This window comes from Pieris napi, chromosome Z (genome assembly GCF_905475465.1).
Source record: "Pieris napi chromosome Z, ilPieNapi1.2, whole genome shotgun sequence".
Taxonomy (NCBI): domain Eukaryota; kingdom Metazoa; phylum Arthropoda; class Insecta; order Lepidoptera; family Pieridae; genus Pieris; species Pieris napi.
The window spans coordinates 10747038-10769483 of NC_062259.1; the positions used below are offsets into that span (position 1 = coordinate 10747038).

Consider the following 22446-nt stretch of genomic DNA (forward strand, 5'->3'; position numbering starts at 1 on the left):
TGTTACCAGTCTATGACGGATTCGATAGGATCAACCCGGACACTTTAAACCATTTCAGCCTCCATGAGTCAGTTGGTCAAGAACTTGTTAAACTGAAAGTCTTTAAGTTTTACGTTGAGGTTTTATAACTTTACTCCTACATTCTACAATTCAAAGGGGTCTATAAAAACCAGAAAAGGTTAGAAATTTAACCCCATGACACCTATTAGTGGTGAATTACTAAGAAAGGAGATACGGGTAAACAAAGAGGCATTTACGTATAATTCGGCATAGACACTTGGGTACAAACAGGCAATGAAGCACAAACAGACAAAGAGGCACAAAAGGAAAATTAAGCAAAACTAACGTTTAAAATGTTTATCCGTCACTATGTAAACAGTTTGCGAAAACGTTTTCAAATACATATCAAATATTTTTTTCTCGTTCGTTCGTTCGTGTCAGCCTGTTGACGTCCACTGCTGGACATAGGCCTCTACCCAAATTTTCCAGAACTAACGATTTCCCTCTCGCCCTCTCTACACCCTCACCAGGTAATTTGCCGACTGGTTTTCGGTCTTCACTCCAGGACTATATTGCCCCATAGACTATCCGTACTTCGGGAAATGTCGGTGTCTTTAGTCCTTCTAAGGATCTCTCTTCATTTCTAAATCGATCGCGTAAAGGCGCTTATCTCGTTGGGCAGTTAACATTTTTTCTCACATCTATTTAATTATCATTAAAAGTAAGCTATAAAACCAATCAACATAACATTAATACTAATGAGCTAACACCTTCAAAATGTGATAAATGTCTGTTATCAGATTGCAAGGAGATAATCTTAGCGATGTGTTGCTGTCCGGTGATTTACAAATGACACTTTTATACTATTTCTTCGAAAATTTTAGCTTTTTAATATTAACTGTATGATTAGCTTGATTAGGGTGAAAGTATAATCTCTTTATATTTTCAATCAGCCTTATATTAAACAAACATTCATTCATAATTAAACAAATTAAACCGATCTCATAGGTTTTAAAGAGTCTCTTTTCGGTACACCGTTAATACAATTTAACGAAAAGAGACATAACATGAGTAAAAAACAATAAAACACTAATTGAGTTTAAGAAAGCTGCGTTTTAAACCTTCAAAGCGGTCTAAGGAGGTTTTTATTTATCGTTAAATATTTATAAAATATTTACGACTGAACTAAGAATTGTTATCTCTCAAATTAATCGCAGAAAAACGGAATTAATAAACATCAATATACATAGGAAGTGATAATCTGATAAAAACCTCTATCTAGCCAAATTTGGACCGGATTTAACAATTGATATTCATTCCTATCTAATAGCATCTCTGACATTTTCTTATCACCTTATGTATCTTTACTACGTCTATTTTAATATATATTAATTTATTTTATTTCTATTTTTAAAGTAAATTATATAGGTACTAATACTATAAAAAACTTATTAATATAAAAATTAAACAAAAACATAAAAGCTAAACCTTTTTATAACTAATTATAAATAATGCAATTATTGTCATCAATTACGGTCAACAACGAATCAAAGTGTTAATTGTAAAGATATTTATTTTTAATTTGAAGAATGGTTTTCAATTGTACGCAGATTCGTCAATTTAATAATCTCTAGTTGTGTTTAAAGTGAGTATTGGCCTAGTGGCTTCAGCTGGCGACTCTTATCCCTGAGTTCGTAGGTTCGATCTTCGGCTGTGCACCAATGGACTTTCTTTCTATGTGCGCATTTAACATTCGCTCGGACGGTGAAGGAAAACACTGGAGGAAACCGGATTGCCTAAGACCAAAAAGTTGACGGCGTGTGTCAGACACGGGAGGCTGATCACCTACTTGCCTATTAGATAAACAAATGATCATGAAACAGATACAGAAATCTGAGGCCCAGACCTAGAAATATTGTAGCGTCACTGATTGATTTATTTAGTTTTAGTTGTGTTTAAAATAAAATGTGTACCAATGCTGGTGGTTGAAAGTTATTAAGAAAATTAATCATACCATTGAGTACACTGGCCACATAAGGTTCTCCTAGTATTTAAATTATATGTTATGTATAAAATAATATTCTTGCAATTTAGAAACTAGTATCACGATTATTTGAAGCTCATATTAAGCCAAACCAATGATACTTCATTACAAAATTTAATTAATAAAAATACTTCGTTAACCGAACGAAAAAACCTCAAATTAATTAGATATCCAAATCGCATAATAACATATGTCTGTTCATACGAAGATAACTTAATAGAAAACACCATTTGCACCCTTTTAATTAAAGTCTTGATTGACAAATCTCCAGTATCTGTACAAGGGCCACAACACTAGTTAATACGAAATAAATCCATTCTGATTATAACACCTCCCCTACGTATTGTTTTCCACCCCATAATATCTAATAAACGCCCATAAAACATTAATTCTCCCTCTCTTTGCGGAACACTTTTCACTTGACAGATTGGGCTAAATAAAGCTTTTTTTATTTAATTTAAGAGAAGTCGTAGACTGTAGTGTTTGCTGTGTCCTCTCTGGGTAGTTTTATTGAAACTTCTGTTTGCCGAGTCACCCCACTAAGTAATACACTCTGTTTACTGAGTATGGCATCGACTTTTTATGAATTGGTAATTAAACTTTGACGTCATAATTAATGTTTTTATATTTGAGACTGTGATTATAAGAAATGTTTATCTGTTTAATTAAAATATCTGTTACTAGCCTGTCCCGGTTCGCTTTCCTTTAGGTAAACTGGAAAATATTCTTAAAATACCTTTTTGATAATAAAGAACTCTAATGGTCAAAGATTTTATTAAATCGGTATAGTGTTCTTCTTTTTAGGTGTTCTATGTCGTTTCATTCTTCTCTGAAACAAGAATATTCTTAATTGAATTTGTTTTGGCAACTTACGAAAAACCAAATTCAGTAACCAAATGCGGGAACTAATTCAATTGTTATTTTGAGATCACTTTTGTTTATATTGGTTTTATGGCATTTGTTAATAATTCGTTACCATGGCAACTGTCTAGTTTCCAAGTTTTGAATGATTAGTTATAAAAAAAAAGTAATTTTCACATAACAAAAGTCAATATATAAAATAAAACACACTTTACGGTAAAAACACGAAGTGACATATTTTAAAATTACCAAACAGTACTAGCAAAGCCAAACATCAGTTGACGCACAGTTTTCCCCCCATCTATTAACGTTATATACCGTAAATAACCCCTAACCTATTATTTATTCGAATAATAACACATACAATCGATCACTAACATGATTCACTTATTAATTATCACATGGAATTTAACTCTTTATGACTATTGCAATAGAGTTTATAATCCAAAGACACCATACCACATTGTAACGTTATCAGTTGCCGGGTGACATCTGAATCAGTGATAGCTAAATATAAGTACGACCTGTAATAACGCGGTAGATACTACTAATTACTGGAATACACGCTATAGATAACTATAGATTACAGAAAATAGCTGGTTTCCACAGCTTGTCTATGTGTGACGATTGTAACTGTGATAATTATCAATAAATATAAATAACTTTGAATTTTTTGTAAACTATTTTATGATATACTAGCTGGCCTGGCGAACATCGTACCGCCTAACAGTCGATTCTTTATTTTTTTTTAAATATTTATTCTGCTATTCGGGACACCGGTCTAGCTAGTAAGATAAAAAAAAGAAAGTTGATAAGACAACAAATACATTATGTCAAAAAATAAAAATTTACCTTCCCGAAACCCCTTCACTAACATTTGAACTTTATGATATGGTATTAAAGTTCAAATTGACTTTTAAGTATTATTACGAATATTTTGTATGGGAATATAGAAAAGTGTTGTTTTTAGACTTTTTCACTCAATTTTTTTTAATTTTTCTCTCCGTAAGAACAATCCTCGTACGTCAAGGTATATTACAAAAAAAAAATCAGACAAATCGGTCAAGCAGTTTTCATGTTATGTCGTGACAACGGAAAACGGGTTTCATTTTTATATATATACATTAATAACTTGCCTAAATATTAAAATTGCACATGAAAAAACATCAGTAGAACACTACGTGGATTCAAAATGAAGCGTAACACAAACATCCAGCATTCAAAAAGAATTCGTGCAAAATGAATGCTATGAAATTTTCATTCATTCACATTGAGTGAGAAATCTGACAGGACAAAACTTTGGTTCATCTAACGTCAGTCTCGATCGAACATTCCCGTATGCCATTCAATACGTTTTTGATAGCTCAGCGTGGACTTATAATTTTACCTATATGTATGCAACAATAAAAATATATGTTTTTGTTATATGAATAAAATAAATCAGTGGCGCTACTTCTTTAGGTCTTGGCGTCAAATTTCTGAATCTGTTTCATGATCATTGTTAAATCTAATAGGCAAGAAGGTGATCAGCCTCCAGTGCCTGACACACGCCGTCGACTTTTTGGGTCTAAGACATGTCAGTTTCCTCGCGATGTTTTTCTTCACCGTTCGAGCAAATGTTAATTGCGCACATAAAAAGTCCATTGGTGCACAGCCGGGGATAGAACATGCGACCTCAGGAATGAGAGTCGCACGCTGAAGCCACTAGGTCAACACTGCTCTATTTTTGTTATATATACATAAACTATTTTTAAAAGTTTAAAAAATAACATTCCTAAGCCGTATTTCCATTCTGAAATAAACAAATACTCTACGGTGCGGGCCTGAAAAGGCACGACTTCACCGCGATAGGGTCTTGTACCTACATGGTATGTTGAAACTCGTTCATCCATAATGTAGTATCAAACAAGAGCCTCTAAAGACGTTTCGCTTTGTTTAGAGAAAACACATCAGTGCTCAAACGGAGCATTAGTGGGTGAAGTGTTCCGTTAGGGGTGTCAATGCACTTGCCACATTTAAGATTCCATTTTCAAATTATATTCTTCTCCACACAGTACAATTTTACTAAATACAAAAACTGTCCTAAAACAAATTTTTGTTCGAAATTTAAATTTTTAAAATTGTCACAATTTTCCATAGATAAATTTTACTTTATTCCCTTTTGTTTCGTATGAACTGTGTCAACAACTGACACATTCAGAATTTGGGTATTTTAAATTGTTTTTTTTGCGCAGAGTATCAAGATAATGGCCAGTTATTATTTGTAACATAGCCAACCCTATAACGTAGGTACGCGTACTTGGCTATTATTTCTAACTCTACCCCAATATTTGACCAAATCTTTCAACGTCCTTTCGACCTCTTCACTCCCTTTAATCTTTTACCGCCAAAAGTTTAAGTATATATGATAAATAAACATGTTTTTATTTGTCATATCTAGTTGAAGTACGGTAGAGGGTACTCAGGAGTATCATTGAAGTATTTCGTGCAAATATTATGTTTGAAATAGAGTTTTGAATGGATTGAAAATCCTAATTATACTGAAAAAATTATTGAAACAACATTTTTGGTTGAATTTTGACCTAGTACAAAGAAATCACAGGCCTTAAAACGTTCTAGTAAGCATTTTATCGTTAATTTTCATTTCCGTTCGACTCTACGAGTTTATTATAAATTTAACCCTATCAAAAGTGCCTTTCAACGCACATATAATCCATCAAGCAGTTAATGTGCGTCAAGCCATAGAAATTATGTTCGCAACCTCGAACACCAAGGCTTTGCAAGTTTTTGTTTTGATTCGAAGCCTTACTCAATGTATAGACCTTATGTAACTGTATATGAAAAACGCCTTTTGATTTATTAAATACTAGACTTAAAAATGTATGTGTAATGTTCATTATTTGCTTTTAGAACAAAATTTGCAGTATTCAAAAAGCCTTAAAATTTGTATTGTCACTTAAAGAAGAAAACAATGATTACCTAAGGTTATATGTTGTGAGTAGGCATAAAAATAAAATAATAAAAAACTTGTGTGTCTAGTTAGATCTTGTTAAAGTAGTTAAAGCTAGAACTGTTCGCATTCTTTGTCAGAGCATACCTGTGTGTTGAAAAATGTCAATATTTTCACTTACCGTCAGCATTGGGAAACTTCCTAATAAATCTGGTCCTAATAGAGTATACGCCTAAAAACTATTAATATTGTACATGTTAATACTAGGTTTGGACATTGGAACAGCAAAGAGTATTTAATCACATTTAAAAATAGCAATCTAAAGCTATTTATCACAGTAATCTAGTTAATCTAATTTCATTTGAACTTGATAAATGGTGTTGGAATCATAAAACTATTTATATGTGATCAATGCAATATCATGACGCGATAAAAACACTAATCAATAGGATTGCGCGTATGCAATGCGTGAAATGGATACCTTATAAGTATGCTTGAGCATGACAGGAAGTAACTGTTATGATACTAGGGAGTATTAATGTTACTTCGAGTAACTGTTTAGCAATTATTTTTTTATTTAGTGTTATTAAATTAGAAGTGTGAATTATTTTGATACTTCTAAATTGTAATTTTAAAAAAAAACTAAACTAGTAGCATGCCAGAAAGCTATGGAAAGAAGCATACTTAAAATAAGAAAAAATCATAAAATTAATAGCGAAAAAAGAAAAAAAAATAAGACGAAGAACAAAAATTATAGATGCCTTACATTACCTATTACCGGTGTATATAGCAAGATACACCGGTAATAGGTGGACCTTAAAGACAACTGAAAGGACCAAGAGGAAGAAGGAGAAGAGGATGGAAGACATAGAAGCGGTAGCAGGAAACGAATGGAGAAAGAGAGCCATAAGCAGAGTCAGTTGGAAAAAGCTGGAGGAGGCCTTTACCCGTGAATGGGTTCCGATCGACGGTACTGAAGGAAGCTAGAATATAGAATAACAAGCAAAAGAAAAAAAAATTATAAACATTTAAAATAATCTAAGCTGTGTATTATAATTTGATTTTGTCATGATTGGAAATAAAACGGGCTTTATTATTATTATTAATTTCTAAAATATAAAGCTTTCGATTTAAATTATAAAAAATACACACAATTATACAGTATGGGATAATTTAAGCGGAGGATAAATAGGCATCTTCTGGACAGGTGTGCCCTCCTATGGGCCACATTTCACTTACCATCAAGTGAAATCGTGGTCAACCGTCTGTTCAGTTATGTATAAAAAAAGACACACAAGTAAGTGTTGTTGCTTTTTAAATTGTCTAGTATTTTAATTTGATTTGATATCTAGGAACAATATCTGAAATCTGAATCTCTTCCAAAACCCTTTCTTTTTGTCACCTTTATCATGGAGATTAGTGAATTATGTACACAAATTGACATAATGAATTTGTTTAAAGAGTTTTTGAAATATGATTTCATATGACTTTAATGACAGCTGTTAATTATCGCAGTAACAGTGACAGCCTGTGATTTTTAAAGTGTACAACACTCACAACATTTGTTATTGATTTTTATTAATTCTGCTCATTAATAATTAATTTATTGTTATCGCGTTTTGTCCTCATCAGATTTGATCTGAGATGTTATCTTTATATCCAAGGTTACATCTTAAGTAACATTCAGATTCTGGTTTAGTCTAATAAACAAAACCGCGTCGTACGAAAACTATTGAAATAAGAATTTCTGTTTAACGAGGTAGGCAAGCTAGTGTCGGAAAGGCTTATCGCTATATGAAACTAAGTCTACTACTGATTTTTATGCAGTTTTCATCCGTACATTAGGTATAAAATCATATATCATCACCGGTGCGAAACAGGCATTTATTTGGCATTCAGACTGGTTTAAGAAAAAAGATTCAAACAAAACCATCCTAAAGGGTTGTTAAATTTTAAATAATGCCAGTCGGTGGTTAGCATGACTATCCCTTTAGGTCGGTGGAAGAAAGATTTTCTTCCTCCACAAACAACAACGTGGACAAAATCTAGTTAAAATTAAAAATAAGTTTAACAATTTACGTTCTTTATGCAAATAAATTACGTACACTAACGTTCAGAAGATTTTTTTAAATTATTCACCAATGTAACTTGCAACATATCAATAAACAGATCAATTTTACCACGGAATAATTGTTATCTAGTTACTCACAACACAGGGACTCCCTAGTTTGGGGATTAGCGATTTAAGAATTTTGTCACAACCCTATTGTAAATTTTTTTTTTTATTAAACATTTCGTTCTTGGGAGCTCTCTCTGTTTGCTTGAAAACATCTCGAGATTGATCTCAGGAACTACATGTTCGGATCGAAAAAATATTTTTGAATTGTCCAATTGAAGTAGGCATTACGACCGAATTAATCACGCAATACAGTGAGGAAACGTTGAGAACAATATCTGCCGTAGGGACAAAACTTTTTAAATTGGTTTCAATTTTCTATTTATCCATTGTTAATTATTATTACTATGCAGCTTAAGAATATTGTAAATACTGTATATTTTTGTTTTAGAAAGAAATACTTAAGGTATATAATATATAATATACTATACCTACTGTACGCAATCAATTGTAGGTATCTAAATAATCTTTGTATTAACCGTATTATAATCAAGATTGTATTATACAACCTATTGACTCTACCTTTTAACATTCCAAATCCACTGAGACCCAATTAAACGTAAATACGTTTATTACAGGAAGATCGTGAAATAAACAGCTCCTTACGGCGGCAATTATTTATTTTTATTATGTGTTGAATGCCATTCAAATTCAACAATAAATATTAGACAGACTGAATGTTGAGTTTTCACTTATTCCGATCTCATCTTTTCTCTACTTCAAAAGAGGTTATGTCCGAACATTATCGTAAAATAGCCTTTATGTTGACGGATAAAGATGTCCACTTATTCAAGAAATTCAAATGAGAATCGACGGTTCAATTCAATGGTTTATATTTTAAAAAATCTAAATGAGTCGTTATGGGGTGATAGATGTCCACATTTATCGCAATATTTTATTCCTATTGGCTGAGAGCGTTGAAAGAGCGCTTAAAGAATAGGTAAAATTGTATTTTTTATTAAATTTCACGTTTATTTACACATGCGTCATTGTTGTCGATATATCATCTTAAAAAGATAACACTGGAGATAATATGTCTTCACCAAACTAAAGTACCTAATAAGAATAATATTTCTTTACTTATAAATATCCTTCGATTTCAGTTGCTGGTTGGCAGTAGCGGGGCGGGCAATGGTGGAGCGGCAACCTCACCAGACGGTGGTTCCAGTTCCGCCCCACCACTATCACCAGGGGGCTCAGGCGTCGTTGGCGGCGCTCTGTCACCCGGGGCTGGAAGCCATGCCAGTACACCGGCCGCCTCGTGTTGCGATACCCCTCGGCCTATAATCACAGACCCGGTCTCCGGTCAAACAGTTTGTTCCTGCCAATATGATGGGGCAAGACTTGCTCTCTCCTCATATCCTCGGTTATCAAGCGCCGCGGTGGGGGTATACGGCGCCCCCTACCCATCTACAGACCAAAATCCGTATCCAAGTATTGGCGTCGATAGTTCAGCTTTCTATTCACCTTTGGTAAGTTATGTTAATTTTCAATGGCGATACAGTTCTTTAAACCAGACTACATCATTATTGTCTAATTTTCTGAAGAGTTTACGATGTTTTGGCCATCGAATAGTTGTTAATTTTTTTTAAATGAATATGGCTACATGTTATCGGGATTGCGTCGGAGTAAGTTTTATCGTTTTTTCTCCTCGTTTGGTTTTGGCGATAGCGTGGCGTGCAAGGCATCCAACCGGTCCGTGAGCGCCGGGCCAGAAAACTACCGACACCTCGAAACTTGCGCCGCCACCTTGTCACGAAACATTAATATTTAAACTCGAAAATATATTCGAAATACAACCGCCATTATTATACCAATTACACTCCAGCTCAGCCTTGACCACTCGCTTCCAATGTTATACGTATTATTTTTCCGATATAAGTTCTTAGTGTCAATTCGGACCGCGGTTTCGAAGAGTTACGTCAGTTAGCACCTTGTCTCTAGAGTAGGGGACAAATGAGCGGTTCCCGTGTGTGGGAGTGTTAATCCTTAGAAGGGCCTTGAGCCGTGTCGCTAGAGACCACGGAAAGGTAGAAAAAATCCACAACTTATATTTCTGAACAATTTCATATTATAAGAAGATCAAGTCAATTTGATTCGAACGATTTATACACGTAGCACATGTGAAATATACTAAGCCCAGAAAATCCTATCGAACGAAAGATGATCCGGTTTTCGACAAGTGTTGAACGGAAGTTTCCCGTCTTAATCTTGGGAGTTGGAGGCATTTTATAAATCACTTTTCCGTTGTTTTACAACTGATGCTTTTTGGTTCAGATTGGCATACAGAATATAATTTAATAAGTTCGTTGAACTTTATAATTATAATATCACCGTGCGCAGTAATTGTTGATGCATCCTAAACCGCTGGCAGCGATCTCTATCTGTCATTGTATTTAACGAGGTTTCTGAGTACCTACGCTCTGTGAGTTGTGACCCCGTGCATGTTTAATAACAGGTGTTTAAATGTATGTACGCTGTCATTGTGTGCTGTGTGCTCATACCTAACTCACGACAAGCTCGGCCGGTTCCGTGCAAGAGACAATTTAGCGAACAATGACGACGCTCCGCCACAAATATACTGTGTCTGACTTCATAAGTCTTCATCGTATTTAACGTGAACTCGACTTATGTGCGTGTACTTAGGTTTCAATTTTGAATAACGCGAGCTTTAAATCTTTGCGAGCGAAAATATTCAACTGCCATTTTAGTATACGAGCGACTCCGGTGGCGCCGTCTGTCGCAGGGAACTTAACAACAATGATCATCGCCATCTTTTATCTATTGTGTGCCTTTGATAATCAATATGCTTGGTTTTTTACAAAGCAATTTCATTTTGTCAACACGCAGCCAGGATTTATGTTAATTCATTGACGTCGTCATGGCTCTTAATGATAGTGTAGATAATTACAAGGCATATGTAAATTTTTAAGAAATGTGAACAATTAAAATATGATTCGATTCGGCAAAATATTCGTCTCTGACATGTTGTCACGACTGTGGGGTAACTTTGTGTCAACATTATTAATTTATTAGGCCGTATTTATAGTTTGGCTTTAAGCTTATATTTAATATTTTTGGCAAGTACGTGATCAGCCTTCTTGTACACACTAATTTTCCTTTGCTTTATCGTACGGACATGTGTTAATTGTGCAAGAATCGATCGGGATTCAGGGTGAGTTTCCGTTTAATATTAACACTGAAACATTAACTATTTCACGCCGTGCATTGAAAACAGCTGCTTTACATTTCCACATTCATTACTAACGGATATCTCTGATACTAAATAAACTGCCAATCTCTATAATCTTAGTTATATTTATTTTGTACTGCAATACATGTTAACAATTGGTACGTCTACATAAATCTTACCTTCGAATGTGTTATGTTAAAATTACTCCACGGATGTTCTTCCTGAATTTTTAACCGAAATATCTCCAAACGTAGGAGCTGTGTTGGCCTAGTGGCTTCAGCGTGTGACTCTCATCCCTGAGGTTCGATCCCCGGCTGTGCACCAACGGACTTCCTTTCTATGTGCGCATTTAACATTCGCTCGAACGGTGAAGGAAAACATGGTGAGGAAACCGACATGTCTTAGACCCTAAAAGCCGACGGCGTGTGTCTCACACAGAGGCTGATCAGTGATCACCTACTTGCCTATTAGATTGAAAATTGATCATGAAAGAGATTGAGAAATCTGAAGCCCAAACCTAAAGAGGTTGTAGCGCCACAGATTTATTTCACCTTCAAACGCAATTCGTAGAGTTTTTCTTAATTTGACTTAGTTAAAAACGCGTCATCTAAAATCAATTCCAACTTGAACTTCATTATCATAAGTAAATTAAACGCTTGATAAGACTCCGGACCGATTCGTAACAGAACACCAATTTAAATACGTCACTAATCTTATGTTAAAGAGAATTAGAAAAATTCAATTAAAGGGCGCAGGAGCGGGACGGCACGCAAACGGTGAAAAAGAGACAAGAGAAAATAAAAGTACGAAATGAAGCGAATTCAAAATAGCCATTAAGGTGTTAATGAGTGTCTTATTAAGCCGTCTCCCGGTGGGTGGTCCCGCCTTTGCTTTTATTCGTTAATCAACAGATCTCGCATCTAATTATCAAATTAAAGGGAATAGTTTTGTGCTTAAGCTGTGGAAGAGGGGATTAGTTATGGTTTAAGTTCTACTATCTAGATTTGTGTAAGGAATATTTAATTCGGAAATTTCTGAAAAGGGCACATATGATTCGGTGTATTAATTTAGTTGCCTTTAGTGTCTATAGTTATTTAATTTCGTATGTTTGCTTTATTTGTTTTGTCTGTCAATTTTATTCACTTATTACTTTACTCTTGTCAATTTAGGGTCGCCATAACAAGGGCGAAGGGTTTTTATAAATAAATAAATTTAAAAAAAAACATTTCTTTATAAAAATTAAGTAGCATTATCAGTTTTCGATTTTTACAAAGTGTAAGATTGAATATGATTATTATTACTCGCAGGTTCAATTTTAAATTGTCTTAGAAATATTTTTTAATTTGATAATGTATTTTTAAGTTTTCAGTTGAAGTAATTAATAGCGATTACTTTTTCAGGCTTGTACCATTATTAATATTAACATGTTTCAAGTGTTAAAACTGAATTCGGTAAAACCAATAGACGGCCTTTCAAATGTGAAGAATTTAAAAATTTAAAAATAACACCAAGGAAGCAAATTCATACGGGCAGGAATATTAATTTTTTTCTTGCCGTTTTATTTGTTAACCGCCTTAACGTTAAGTCCATTTCATTAATTCTTCCACTTGTCTCTCATCCTCGGTAACTTTGTTCGGTTGCTATCCCTTTTATTCCATTTTTTCAGGATTTGGTCCTCACTTTTTTACCAAATTCATTCCAAACAAGTTTTTGGGTAACTAAACTCTCATTACAAGATTCACATTTGTCATATCTCCCTTGATAGCATCGAACCTATCGGTTTTTTAGTAACAACGTGTCTACTTGTATATCAGCCGCCATCGCGATGACGCAACAGTCCGTAGGTGTGTTTATCACAACATCTACGATTTGACATAAATGCGTTAGGTTATATGACAACTGATAAAACGTTGTAAGAGACCGCCTCGCCGTGATTGACACTTTGCTTGTATACATATAGATATCGAGACGCACACTTCTGTGGCCTTATCTACCGGCGACACATAAGCGCTCCGCTTATCGGACTGAAATACATGGCCGTGCAAATAAAATCTGTCAGCTCTCGTGTCAGTTTAACACCGTAATCATTTACAAACAATGACCGGCCCATTACCCTCGCACCTCGAAAGCGTTAATTGCTCGGCATCTTCGCACTAAACGTTCGCTTGCCGACTTTAATGACTAGGCAAACAGTCGGAGTGGCCGAACGGTCACCCGCGTCCTGCCTGCGGCTCGCCCGCTCATAAATCTTCGGCTTTTCCCGATTTCCCGACGTCCCGCGGAGGCCGACGCGCGCCCTCACACTCCTATAAAATATTACCTACACGGCTCCATAATAAATCAAACAAAGGCCGAGCTAAATGCATTTATTGTTGTTTGGACACACTTTCCACACCGCGCTGACCGCGCAACGCGACGCAATCATAGCTCATCGGTTTGTGGATGAAGCAGTTTCCTGGAAATTTGTTGCGACCCTTTTATTCGACCCGGAATTAAGGGTATTGCATGCCTTCCGTGCGGAGACATTCACGATTAATCTCACAATTTATTCTCGATCCCAGGAAATTGTCCTAATGTAATCTAATTGAAAGAAACAATTTTATACTATAAGCAATTATCGGTCGTCGCTAAGCGTTCGTAACTTATTAACAATGTAAAGGTGTTTTGACCGTTATCTCGGCCGGAAGTTAAAAAAGGTGATTCGGGCGTAATTTTTGTCCGCGGCGATTCGTCGGGCATTAGTCGGATAAAAAACGAGGTGTCGATTGAAAGTAAGATATGTGTTGCGTTATTATTTCATTTGAGTTTGTTTAAGAATTGTGTGAGGGTTTTTAGGTAACGTTTTTATTATTGTAATAACGAGGCTTTTTAAGTGGGCAATGAATTATTGTGTTTAATTTATATTCGTGAATATTGGGGCCAAATTATAAACTGTTTGTGCTACTTATAAGAAGACGTAGAAATTTAATTATAATGTGTATATATTTTTGTATATATTAACCTAATAATTATTATATAATTTACTTAAAAAAGCGTTTTTAGGTCGAGGTAAGTTTTACAGCCGGATATTTTAAGGAAAGTAGGTGATCAGCCTTCTGTATCTTTCAACTATGTAATTTTTATGCGCTGGGAACCGAGCTTAGGGCCTTCATGTTAACCACTAAGGCGGTCGGCAAGGCAACCGTCGTCGATTTTTGGCGCTAAGACAACAATTAAAACATTTGTTGTGTTTGGTTTGGTTTGACGACTCATTGGTCTAGTGGTTAGTACCCCTGACGGCGAATCCATGGGTCCCGGGTTCGATCCCCGGCTGAGACGAACATCGATGTGATGAGCATTTGGTGTTGTGCTTAGGTCTTGGGTGTTTAGTTTAAATATGTATATGTCTATCTATCTATAATATGTATGTATATCCGTTGCCTAGTACCCATAGCACAAGCTTCACCAGCTTAGCATGGGACTAGGTCAATTGGTGTGAATTGTCTTTAAAAAAAAAAAATAGAAAGGTCCATTAGTTCACATCCGGGAACGCAAATCGGGCGAATCTACGACCTTAGTTAAAAATCCTACGTTGAGCCACAATTCTTAAAATATTTACGGTTACAATTTAAATTATTTTTAATTAACTATATAAAATTGTAGTTTAATAAATAAAAATGCAATTAGGATAGTTACTGGCCATTAATAATAAGATAACTTTTACGAGGTATTATTTATTTTTTATTATATTTATTTAGGTATTATTTGCCTGTTGCAGGCTGTCCTTCAAGTTACACTGAATCGAATCAATAAGGACCTCTATGAATTTTAATTTTCGACGGATTTGGGGACACCATCTACTACAGTAGCTTAATTTTTGAAGGTCAGGTTAATGGCTCCGAACAACTTCCTCCACTCTTCTCTGTCTTCGGCAAGACTCTGCGCCAGGGCATCATCTGTAAGGGTCTTTACTAGATCAGTCCAGGTCTAGTATGTGCCTAGTCCGGGTCTAGGTGCCCTGGTACACAATAACGTTTTCCACATTTTCTGAAGCTCGGCGTGTTACATGTAACCGTCTTAGTAGTAGTGTGGACAAACATAAACGCACGAAGTTTATCAGCTTAGAAGGTAAACTGATTATCAAACTTATTCCATCAATACTTACAATTTAAACGGATCTCCTTTTGAAGTCATGAGAAGATGAGCGCCGCTATTCTTTAACATCAAAAGTATACCTAGAAATACTTATAATATACAATTTAAGAACACACTTATTATTTTAAAAATAATACTCTAGTTGCCCCTTCCAAAAGGCAATTTCATATGGAAATTAATAAGCAAGAAACTCCATACTTACTCTTTTAAAATAGTTTTTATAATATTGATTTGATAATTATATGTGAAGCCCAGAAAAAGACTACTATACGAAATTAAATAGGTGTTATAAAAAACAATGCAGCCGATAACTAAATTATTATTAGATACATGGTGCTCACATATTTACAAATATTGCTACTAGAGATTTTACATTTTTCTTTAAAAAAAGAATTAATTTACGTACAGTCAAACAGTGTGCGAGTTTCATCAAAGTTTATTCTTTAAAAAAAGCAAATATAAACCTATATAACTAGATTAGAAACCAGTTTATTTTGTCTAGTTTAATGGTCCTATGGAGGACAGCCATATTACGGCATCAAACATCTAATAAAACTTACAAAAAAATCTCTTTTATTTAAAACAATTAAGTCTAATTGCACTCTTTTAAATAGTCTTTCGTCTCTTTCTGTCAAAGTTTCCGCTTTGATGAATAATTCTTATGGGTTAAACCTGTCACGTTTAATTAGAACCTTAGAATTGATCAAGAGTTAAAGCTTGGTTCTTTCAGATGCATTATCTATTTTGAAGAATATTAATACATTATTAACATTGTAAATTGTATTTGTAAGATCTATGTAACTCATAGATCAGTGCTGCCCTAGTAGGTACCTTCAGTTTGCCGCTCTCAGACCTGAGGTCGCAGCTTCGATTCCCTGCTGTGCACCAAAGGATTTTCTGTGTATGTGCACAAACATCTCTCGCTCCTACGGTAAAGAAAAAGGTCGTGAGGAAATCGGCATGCTTTAGACTCTAAAAAGGCGATGCTATTAGAAACAAATGATACAAACAAACATATAGTTTCGTGATCATTCCTCTCCAGAAATCTGAGGCCTAAAAGGTTGTACTGCTATTGGTTTGTTTTACTATATAACACATATAATAATCGCAGTAATACATAGAAATTCTTGTTACACAAATCAACTCTATAAAACGTATTTCTACTTATTTACGGAAACATGAAACATCAAATTGGAATAAGATCGTCATTCAACACAAAACATTTCACATCTAACATTAAGCACCCTGAAATGGCAAAATTTACACCTCTTACAATATTGTGACAATTCCTATTAAACGGACCACCGTACTGGTTCTAAATTAAAAATAGAATAAATGATATGTCACTCGCAACAATACTGTCAATGAAGACGTAGATATATTTTACGTTTGGTTACTCTTTAGTTGGTGAATCCGAGTTTTTTGCGAGTTATTGTTGCTATTCGGACAGATGTCACGGGCAGGGTAATTCGACAATAGCGCTCCGGGGGCGCTTTGTCCTCCCCCTCTCCTCCATTAACTGACACCTCTAACATTCACTCCAGTATCAGAATAAATTATTCAATTTATTTATTGCCATTCACAGAATAGTTATTGCCCTAAATGGTTTTTAATGTCCTTATTTTATAGATAATTTATACCTACGTCGTTTACAGCTGCTCACCCTTCTGACAGCTATTAGTAAGACATCAGATATCGAGTCCGGAAACTCGAGTCGATTGTTGAGTTATTAATACAGATGGTTGAGTTTTCGATTGATTATAATTCATGGTGCTGGCCACGCGTTTGGTGAACGATTACGAGGCTATAATTTAAAATGTTCAATGGACCGAAACCTCGAAGCAGGTACGCTGGTGATACAGGGGAGTTCGGGAATGTTTGAGTTTCATAGCTTAGATTTCCGGACCAAAGAAAGTTAAAAAGTTGCAATTAATCCAGTTCCTAATAAAATGGTAAAACGATGGGGCCAATGGCAGACCGCAGAGAGCGGGCGAATCAATCAGCGTGGCTCAATAATAATTGATTGCTCAGTCTGCCTTCCCCGACCTAATTACCTCTCTCCCGCGTGCGCACGCCTCATTAAATATCGTCTGTTGTTTGTTCTCCTAATTAAAGCAGAACTTTATCGGTCCCGAACCCCGTCTAATTGATATCATTGCCGGCGTTTACGATCATTGAATTACGGCTATAGGTTCCCGTCGGGTTCGGCTGTTAACCGAAACCGCACATCGCCTGATCTCCAATTGAACTGTGTAATCCCAGTTTATTGTTTATTTATTTACGAGCGACCGTCTACCTGTCGCGACGCTTTTGCGATCACTATAAACGGTGCTGTCAATTGATTAATTAAGTTCATTCTATCTATCGTCAGCATTGAATTCATCGACAAAGTGAATCGCATAAATGATGACGCACATTTTCTAGATTTGATAATCAACGCGATACAACACAATTCAAAACGCCAGAACTCAATTTGCGTTTCAAATGAGACGTTAAGAAACGTTTTCGGCCATGAATAAAAATACAAATATCACGCGTAATAAAATAATAACTTGATGCCAAATCGCATCGTTATAATGCGAACGAAGTGGAAAATGAGCAATTTCGCTTAAATCACAATCTAGCAATACTTTGATACCCGTGAAATTGCCGGAACGAAATAAATGTTAAATAAAACCTAAAATAAAATTATTGTGCCTCCATCTCCACAAACAAATAATTGGTGCTGGGAACGTACCTACCCGAAAGGCCGTGGCGCCCGATGCCGTTCGTTTTATGGCTTATTTGGGGGAAGCTTTATTGAACTTACCCACGTTGTCGTGTCGTTCTACAAATGTAGACCTTAAACTTTGGTTAATATGACACAAAATTCTATATTATTCACCAATTGCGTCACCGTGCGGCATAAAATGACTGTTTCGTTTGTATACGCTCTTTATCCACTTATAGTCATTCTTTTTTCTACTCGCTACAATTCACTTTCAGATTTCGCTAGTCGTGCTGAGTATCGTTATTATTTTATGGCATGAATAATATTATTACCTTTTTTGTAGTTTTGGGGCACTTTAATATGAGTGATCGATTACTTCATAGCTTTCTTTTGTGAGGAATATTCTTTGAAATATTGATACGATAGTTTATGAAACTGGAAGTAGTTTTTTTAATGAAGAAAGAATCAAAGGTTTTTCTCAATTTCGCATCGGTTTGCTTTCAACTTCATCCTTTCCTTTCCGTTATAACAGCCTACTATTTTGTATATGTCTTATTTTGTTTGTAATTTTTACGTGCTAGTATAAAATCTATAAAAATAAATCAGTGACGCTACAACCATTTTCGGTCTGGTCCTCAGATTTCCGTCTTATGATCATTTGTCAATCTAAAAGGCAGATGATTAGCTTTCTGCACGTTAGTTTCCTCATGTTTTTCTTCACCCTTCGAGAGAATGTTAAATATGCACATAGAAAGAAAGTCCATTGGTGCTCAACCGGGGATCGAACCTACGACCACTAGACCAACGCTTCTCTAAAATGCGTCCGTTATATTCTGTGAATTCAACGTTAAAGTTCACAGTTATCTTCATAGACAATCTGTCTACCCCTTGGATATTCCGTAAATAGAATGCGTTTGAATATTATCTACATTAAATTGTCAAGGACTGGCCGTAGTGAATACCACATGTCCTGGATAAATTTATTGTCGCCCTATAAAAACACCTTTTGGTTAATTTGCAATTCCGCAAATAAATTGCACTGCACACGGCTAGTTTTCAATCCAATTTGTTTCACATGACACTAATGATAGTACAACGTTATGAACGATAAAACATTGTAGAGGTATTTTTTTTAACTCTTGCTGGAAATGTTACAAATTGTTTGATATATATTATATGTTTCGTATGTTGCTGACATTGTTTACTAAAGATATTAAAATTCTTTAATATTTAAATATACTAATCCGTATTTCCCTAATTTGTGTGTTATTAAACTGTGTGTACAGTGTAATAAAAATAAATAATTAGTCCTTTAGTTATTCAAAAATCTTTGCAACCACGTAGCTTTTCATGGCATTCATCAGATTAAAATTACTATAAAAATATTCCAAATCGTATGGAACATTTGATAAATACCCTCAATTTAATTAGAAGCCAACCAATAATCATACTAAAACCTGTGTTTTTTTAAACAATATTTCCCATGTTTAATGTCGGTTAAAAACAAAACAATACTCTCTAGCCTATGGTATTAAACCTATACAGTACAGTCTACAAAGACAATACGCCCACGCTGTGATTGGTCCATTATCAGAAGTTACAGCGCACTAAAATTTATCTGTTGGCTAATTTTAAGCAACGCGATTTGGCTTTCGAACCAAAAGCCGTCGTATATGGAGTTTATGAAGCAGAAAATGGTATCACACAACATGCACCAAGTAAAATCAGCCTTAACGGCGTTCGGTAGCCAGAAAGCTAAGTTTAGGAATGACGGAGAGGCGACAATTTGGCAAAGGCGCGGGTCGTCGCGGCGCCTAGCCTCGAGCGTTTCTCGGCTGGCGCCCAAGCAGGGGTACGGCTTTATGAACCGGCAAATAACTACTTGAAACAAATGAATCTAATTTATGAACCGCACTGATTCTGTGTTTTTTTGCACGCTCCTTATTTGTGAATGTAGTGGCGCGTGTGAATAATGTTTACTGCGAAAGCCCCTTCCACTACTGTTTATATTTATTTGGGGTCCACGTAATGAGTCTCTAACGCGCTGACTCGCGAACTCTGTGGAGAATTGATTAAAACGTTGTTAGGTTCAGTTTTACGGAAGAGTGGGGTGAATTGGGTCGGATAAGATTTTTAAGGGTTACTAAATGAGTTTTATCGCACAGTTAACTCAAAATAACGGTTTGTATAACTCTGAGGAGGTATTAACAGTTTTAATAGGTCCTAAAATACCTATAAACAAGCGGTTTGAGCGTGCTTCTTATGTCGAATGCGTGCAGCCTTAGTTAATGAAATGAAAATGTTTTACGGCAAGTGTTTTAATGTGGAAAAACACGAAAACAGTATTGTGAACTACAAATTTAATTAGTTAACAACTGTGAGTATTTTCGGAAAAAAATCAGTTCTAATTGTTGATATCAATACTTTACACGAATTCTTTGTTAAAACTTTATAAGTACTTTTTTATTTTAAATAAGTTTAAAGTGTTTTAAATATACGTTATAATACGTTCCTATAAACACCTTTTTAGTTTTTCTCTTTTTTTTTTGTGAATAACTCTTCTCTAAATTAATTTGCACTACTAGATTGTATCAATACAAAATTGCCTTCAAAAGTCAGGCAGTGAAACCATAATATAAATAATTAATATTTATTTCCAGTTGATGCGGAGTTGATTGGATAATGATGTAGGGGTGTAAGAAAACATCAGTGGTGGCAATCCGTGGTCGTTAGACCGAGTAGTCACGTGACCCCATTCTCCTCTAATTCCAGGGGCGAGCCACTCATCGCTCATAGTTAGTGAGTCTCCAGGGTTGTCAGAAGCAGGAAAAAGCACAATTTTTATCTCTCCCTCACAAAAGAGTTGCCTTCGTGAATTTGTCACTGGCTTATTTAGGGAAAAAGTACAACCATGCAATAGATATTAATGATGTGGTTGAAACTCTCATTTTTCACAATCAGTGACTTCTGTTTTGATTAGGAATGCAATTACTTGCCTAGTTGCAGGATTTTTAATGCTATTTTTGTCATAAGATTTAATACGACATGAGCAGTGTTGACCTAGTGGTTTGAGCGTGAGACTCTCATGCGTGAGGTCGTAGAATAGATGGAAAGTCCATTGGTGCACAGCCGGAGATCGAACCTACGATCTCAGGCATATGTTTGACCCATTAGGCCGTCACTTCTTAAACTTATCATAATAGTTAATCGTAAACGATAAATTATTCCCAACTTGAATACTGAGACAAATTCAGCAGTTATCTCAAGACTGGTAACTACGTATTATCACGCAATTACTATGTTAACATATTTCATATACAATCAAGTCTCGTATAACCTAACTGTCAAACATCATAAAAAACAGATTGATACAATATTGCATTATGTTTGAGGAAACAAAAGCACCTCGCAATTACTATAAGGGTTCAAAATAATATTGATAATCTTACTAGTAGAGGTGAGTTTTGGTGTATACAATTCTGCTTTTTTATTATTTTTTATTACTTAATTAAATTAATAATGAAATGAACTAATTAAGTTGATGTATTAAATATATTGTATAACATGCTACTAGCGTATAAAATAATAGAGGTGGCATGTTAATTTTTTTTAATCGAATAAGTGAGTGTCACCAAACCAGGTTAAAATATATAAAACTGTTATTTTGCAATTAAAAATTATATTAAACATATCAAAAATATATATTTTTGCTAATTTTTAACTGTGCGAGAAGAGAACATTTAATGCAATACATAATAAATAGTGATTACTTAAGATATTTAACCACTAATTAAACTAAACGAATATCATCATAATTATTTATTTATATATATATAGTTGCCTTGGTCCTATTCAAAAATAGATTAATTTTTTTCGCCCCCAACTATAAATCGTATCTCGAAAGCTCGAAGCTCGAATTTTTTCTTTAATATCTATTTACTAAGTTGTCCTATTGACCGGTACAAAAATTTGCATAATACATAAACGTAAATTTTAGAATTCAATTACATATAGCCCTTGAAATTCAGTCTCAAACATATCTCCGTACCGCAAACAATGACAAAATACGAAGGAAAAGCGCAACAACAATCTCGTCACTTTCCTTAAAACCGAGGGACAAATAAGCTTCCCTATTCAGTTATCACGACGCAAACACCATTCCATATGTATCCTAATACTTTTTATTATCAGAGCGCGCAAAGGGCTCCAGACAAGGGCTGAGGTCCCGAGGCGAATCATTCACACTTTTAATTTAGTTGCTCCTAATGTATGCGAATAACTTAGGGTACGTTCCCTCAGTTAAACTATCCGATGCGAGGGTGCGTGAGTCTTAATAGTTTTCCCTTCTATTTCCATACATTATGCAAATGCGTTAGTG

The 22446-nt window shown here is 35.0% G+C and overlaps 1 protein-coding gene across 2 annotated transcripts in view; it reads left to right on the forward strand.

The window, feature by feature from the left end:
* The window catches only part of LOC125062479 (homeobox protein caupolican-like), a 92840-nt gene that overhangs the window by 54714 nt on the left and 15680 nt on the right, over positions 1 to 22446 (forward strand). For both annotated transcript variants that reach the window (XM_047668451.1, XM_047668452.1), the window contains exon 2: positions 9135 to 9503. In XM_047668451.1, the coding sequence (XP_047524407.1) occupies positions 9135 to 9503 (369 nt within the window). The remainder of the gene's footprint in view (positions 1 to 9134; positions 9504 to 22446) is intronic.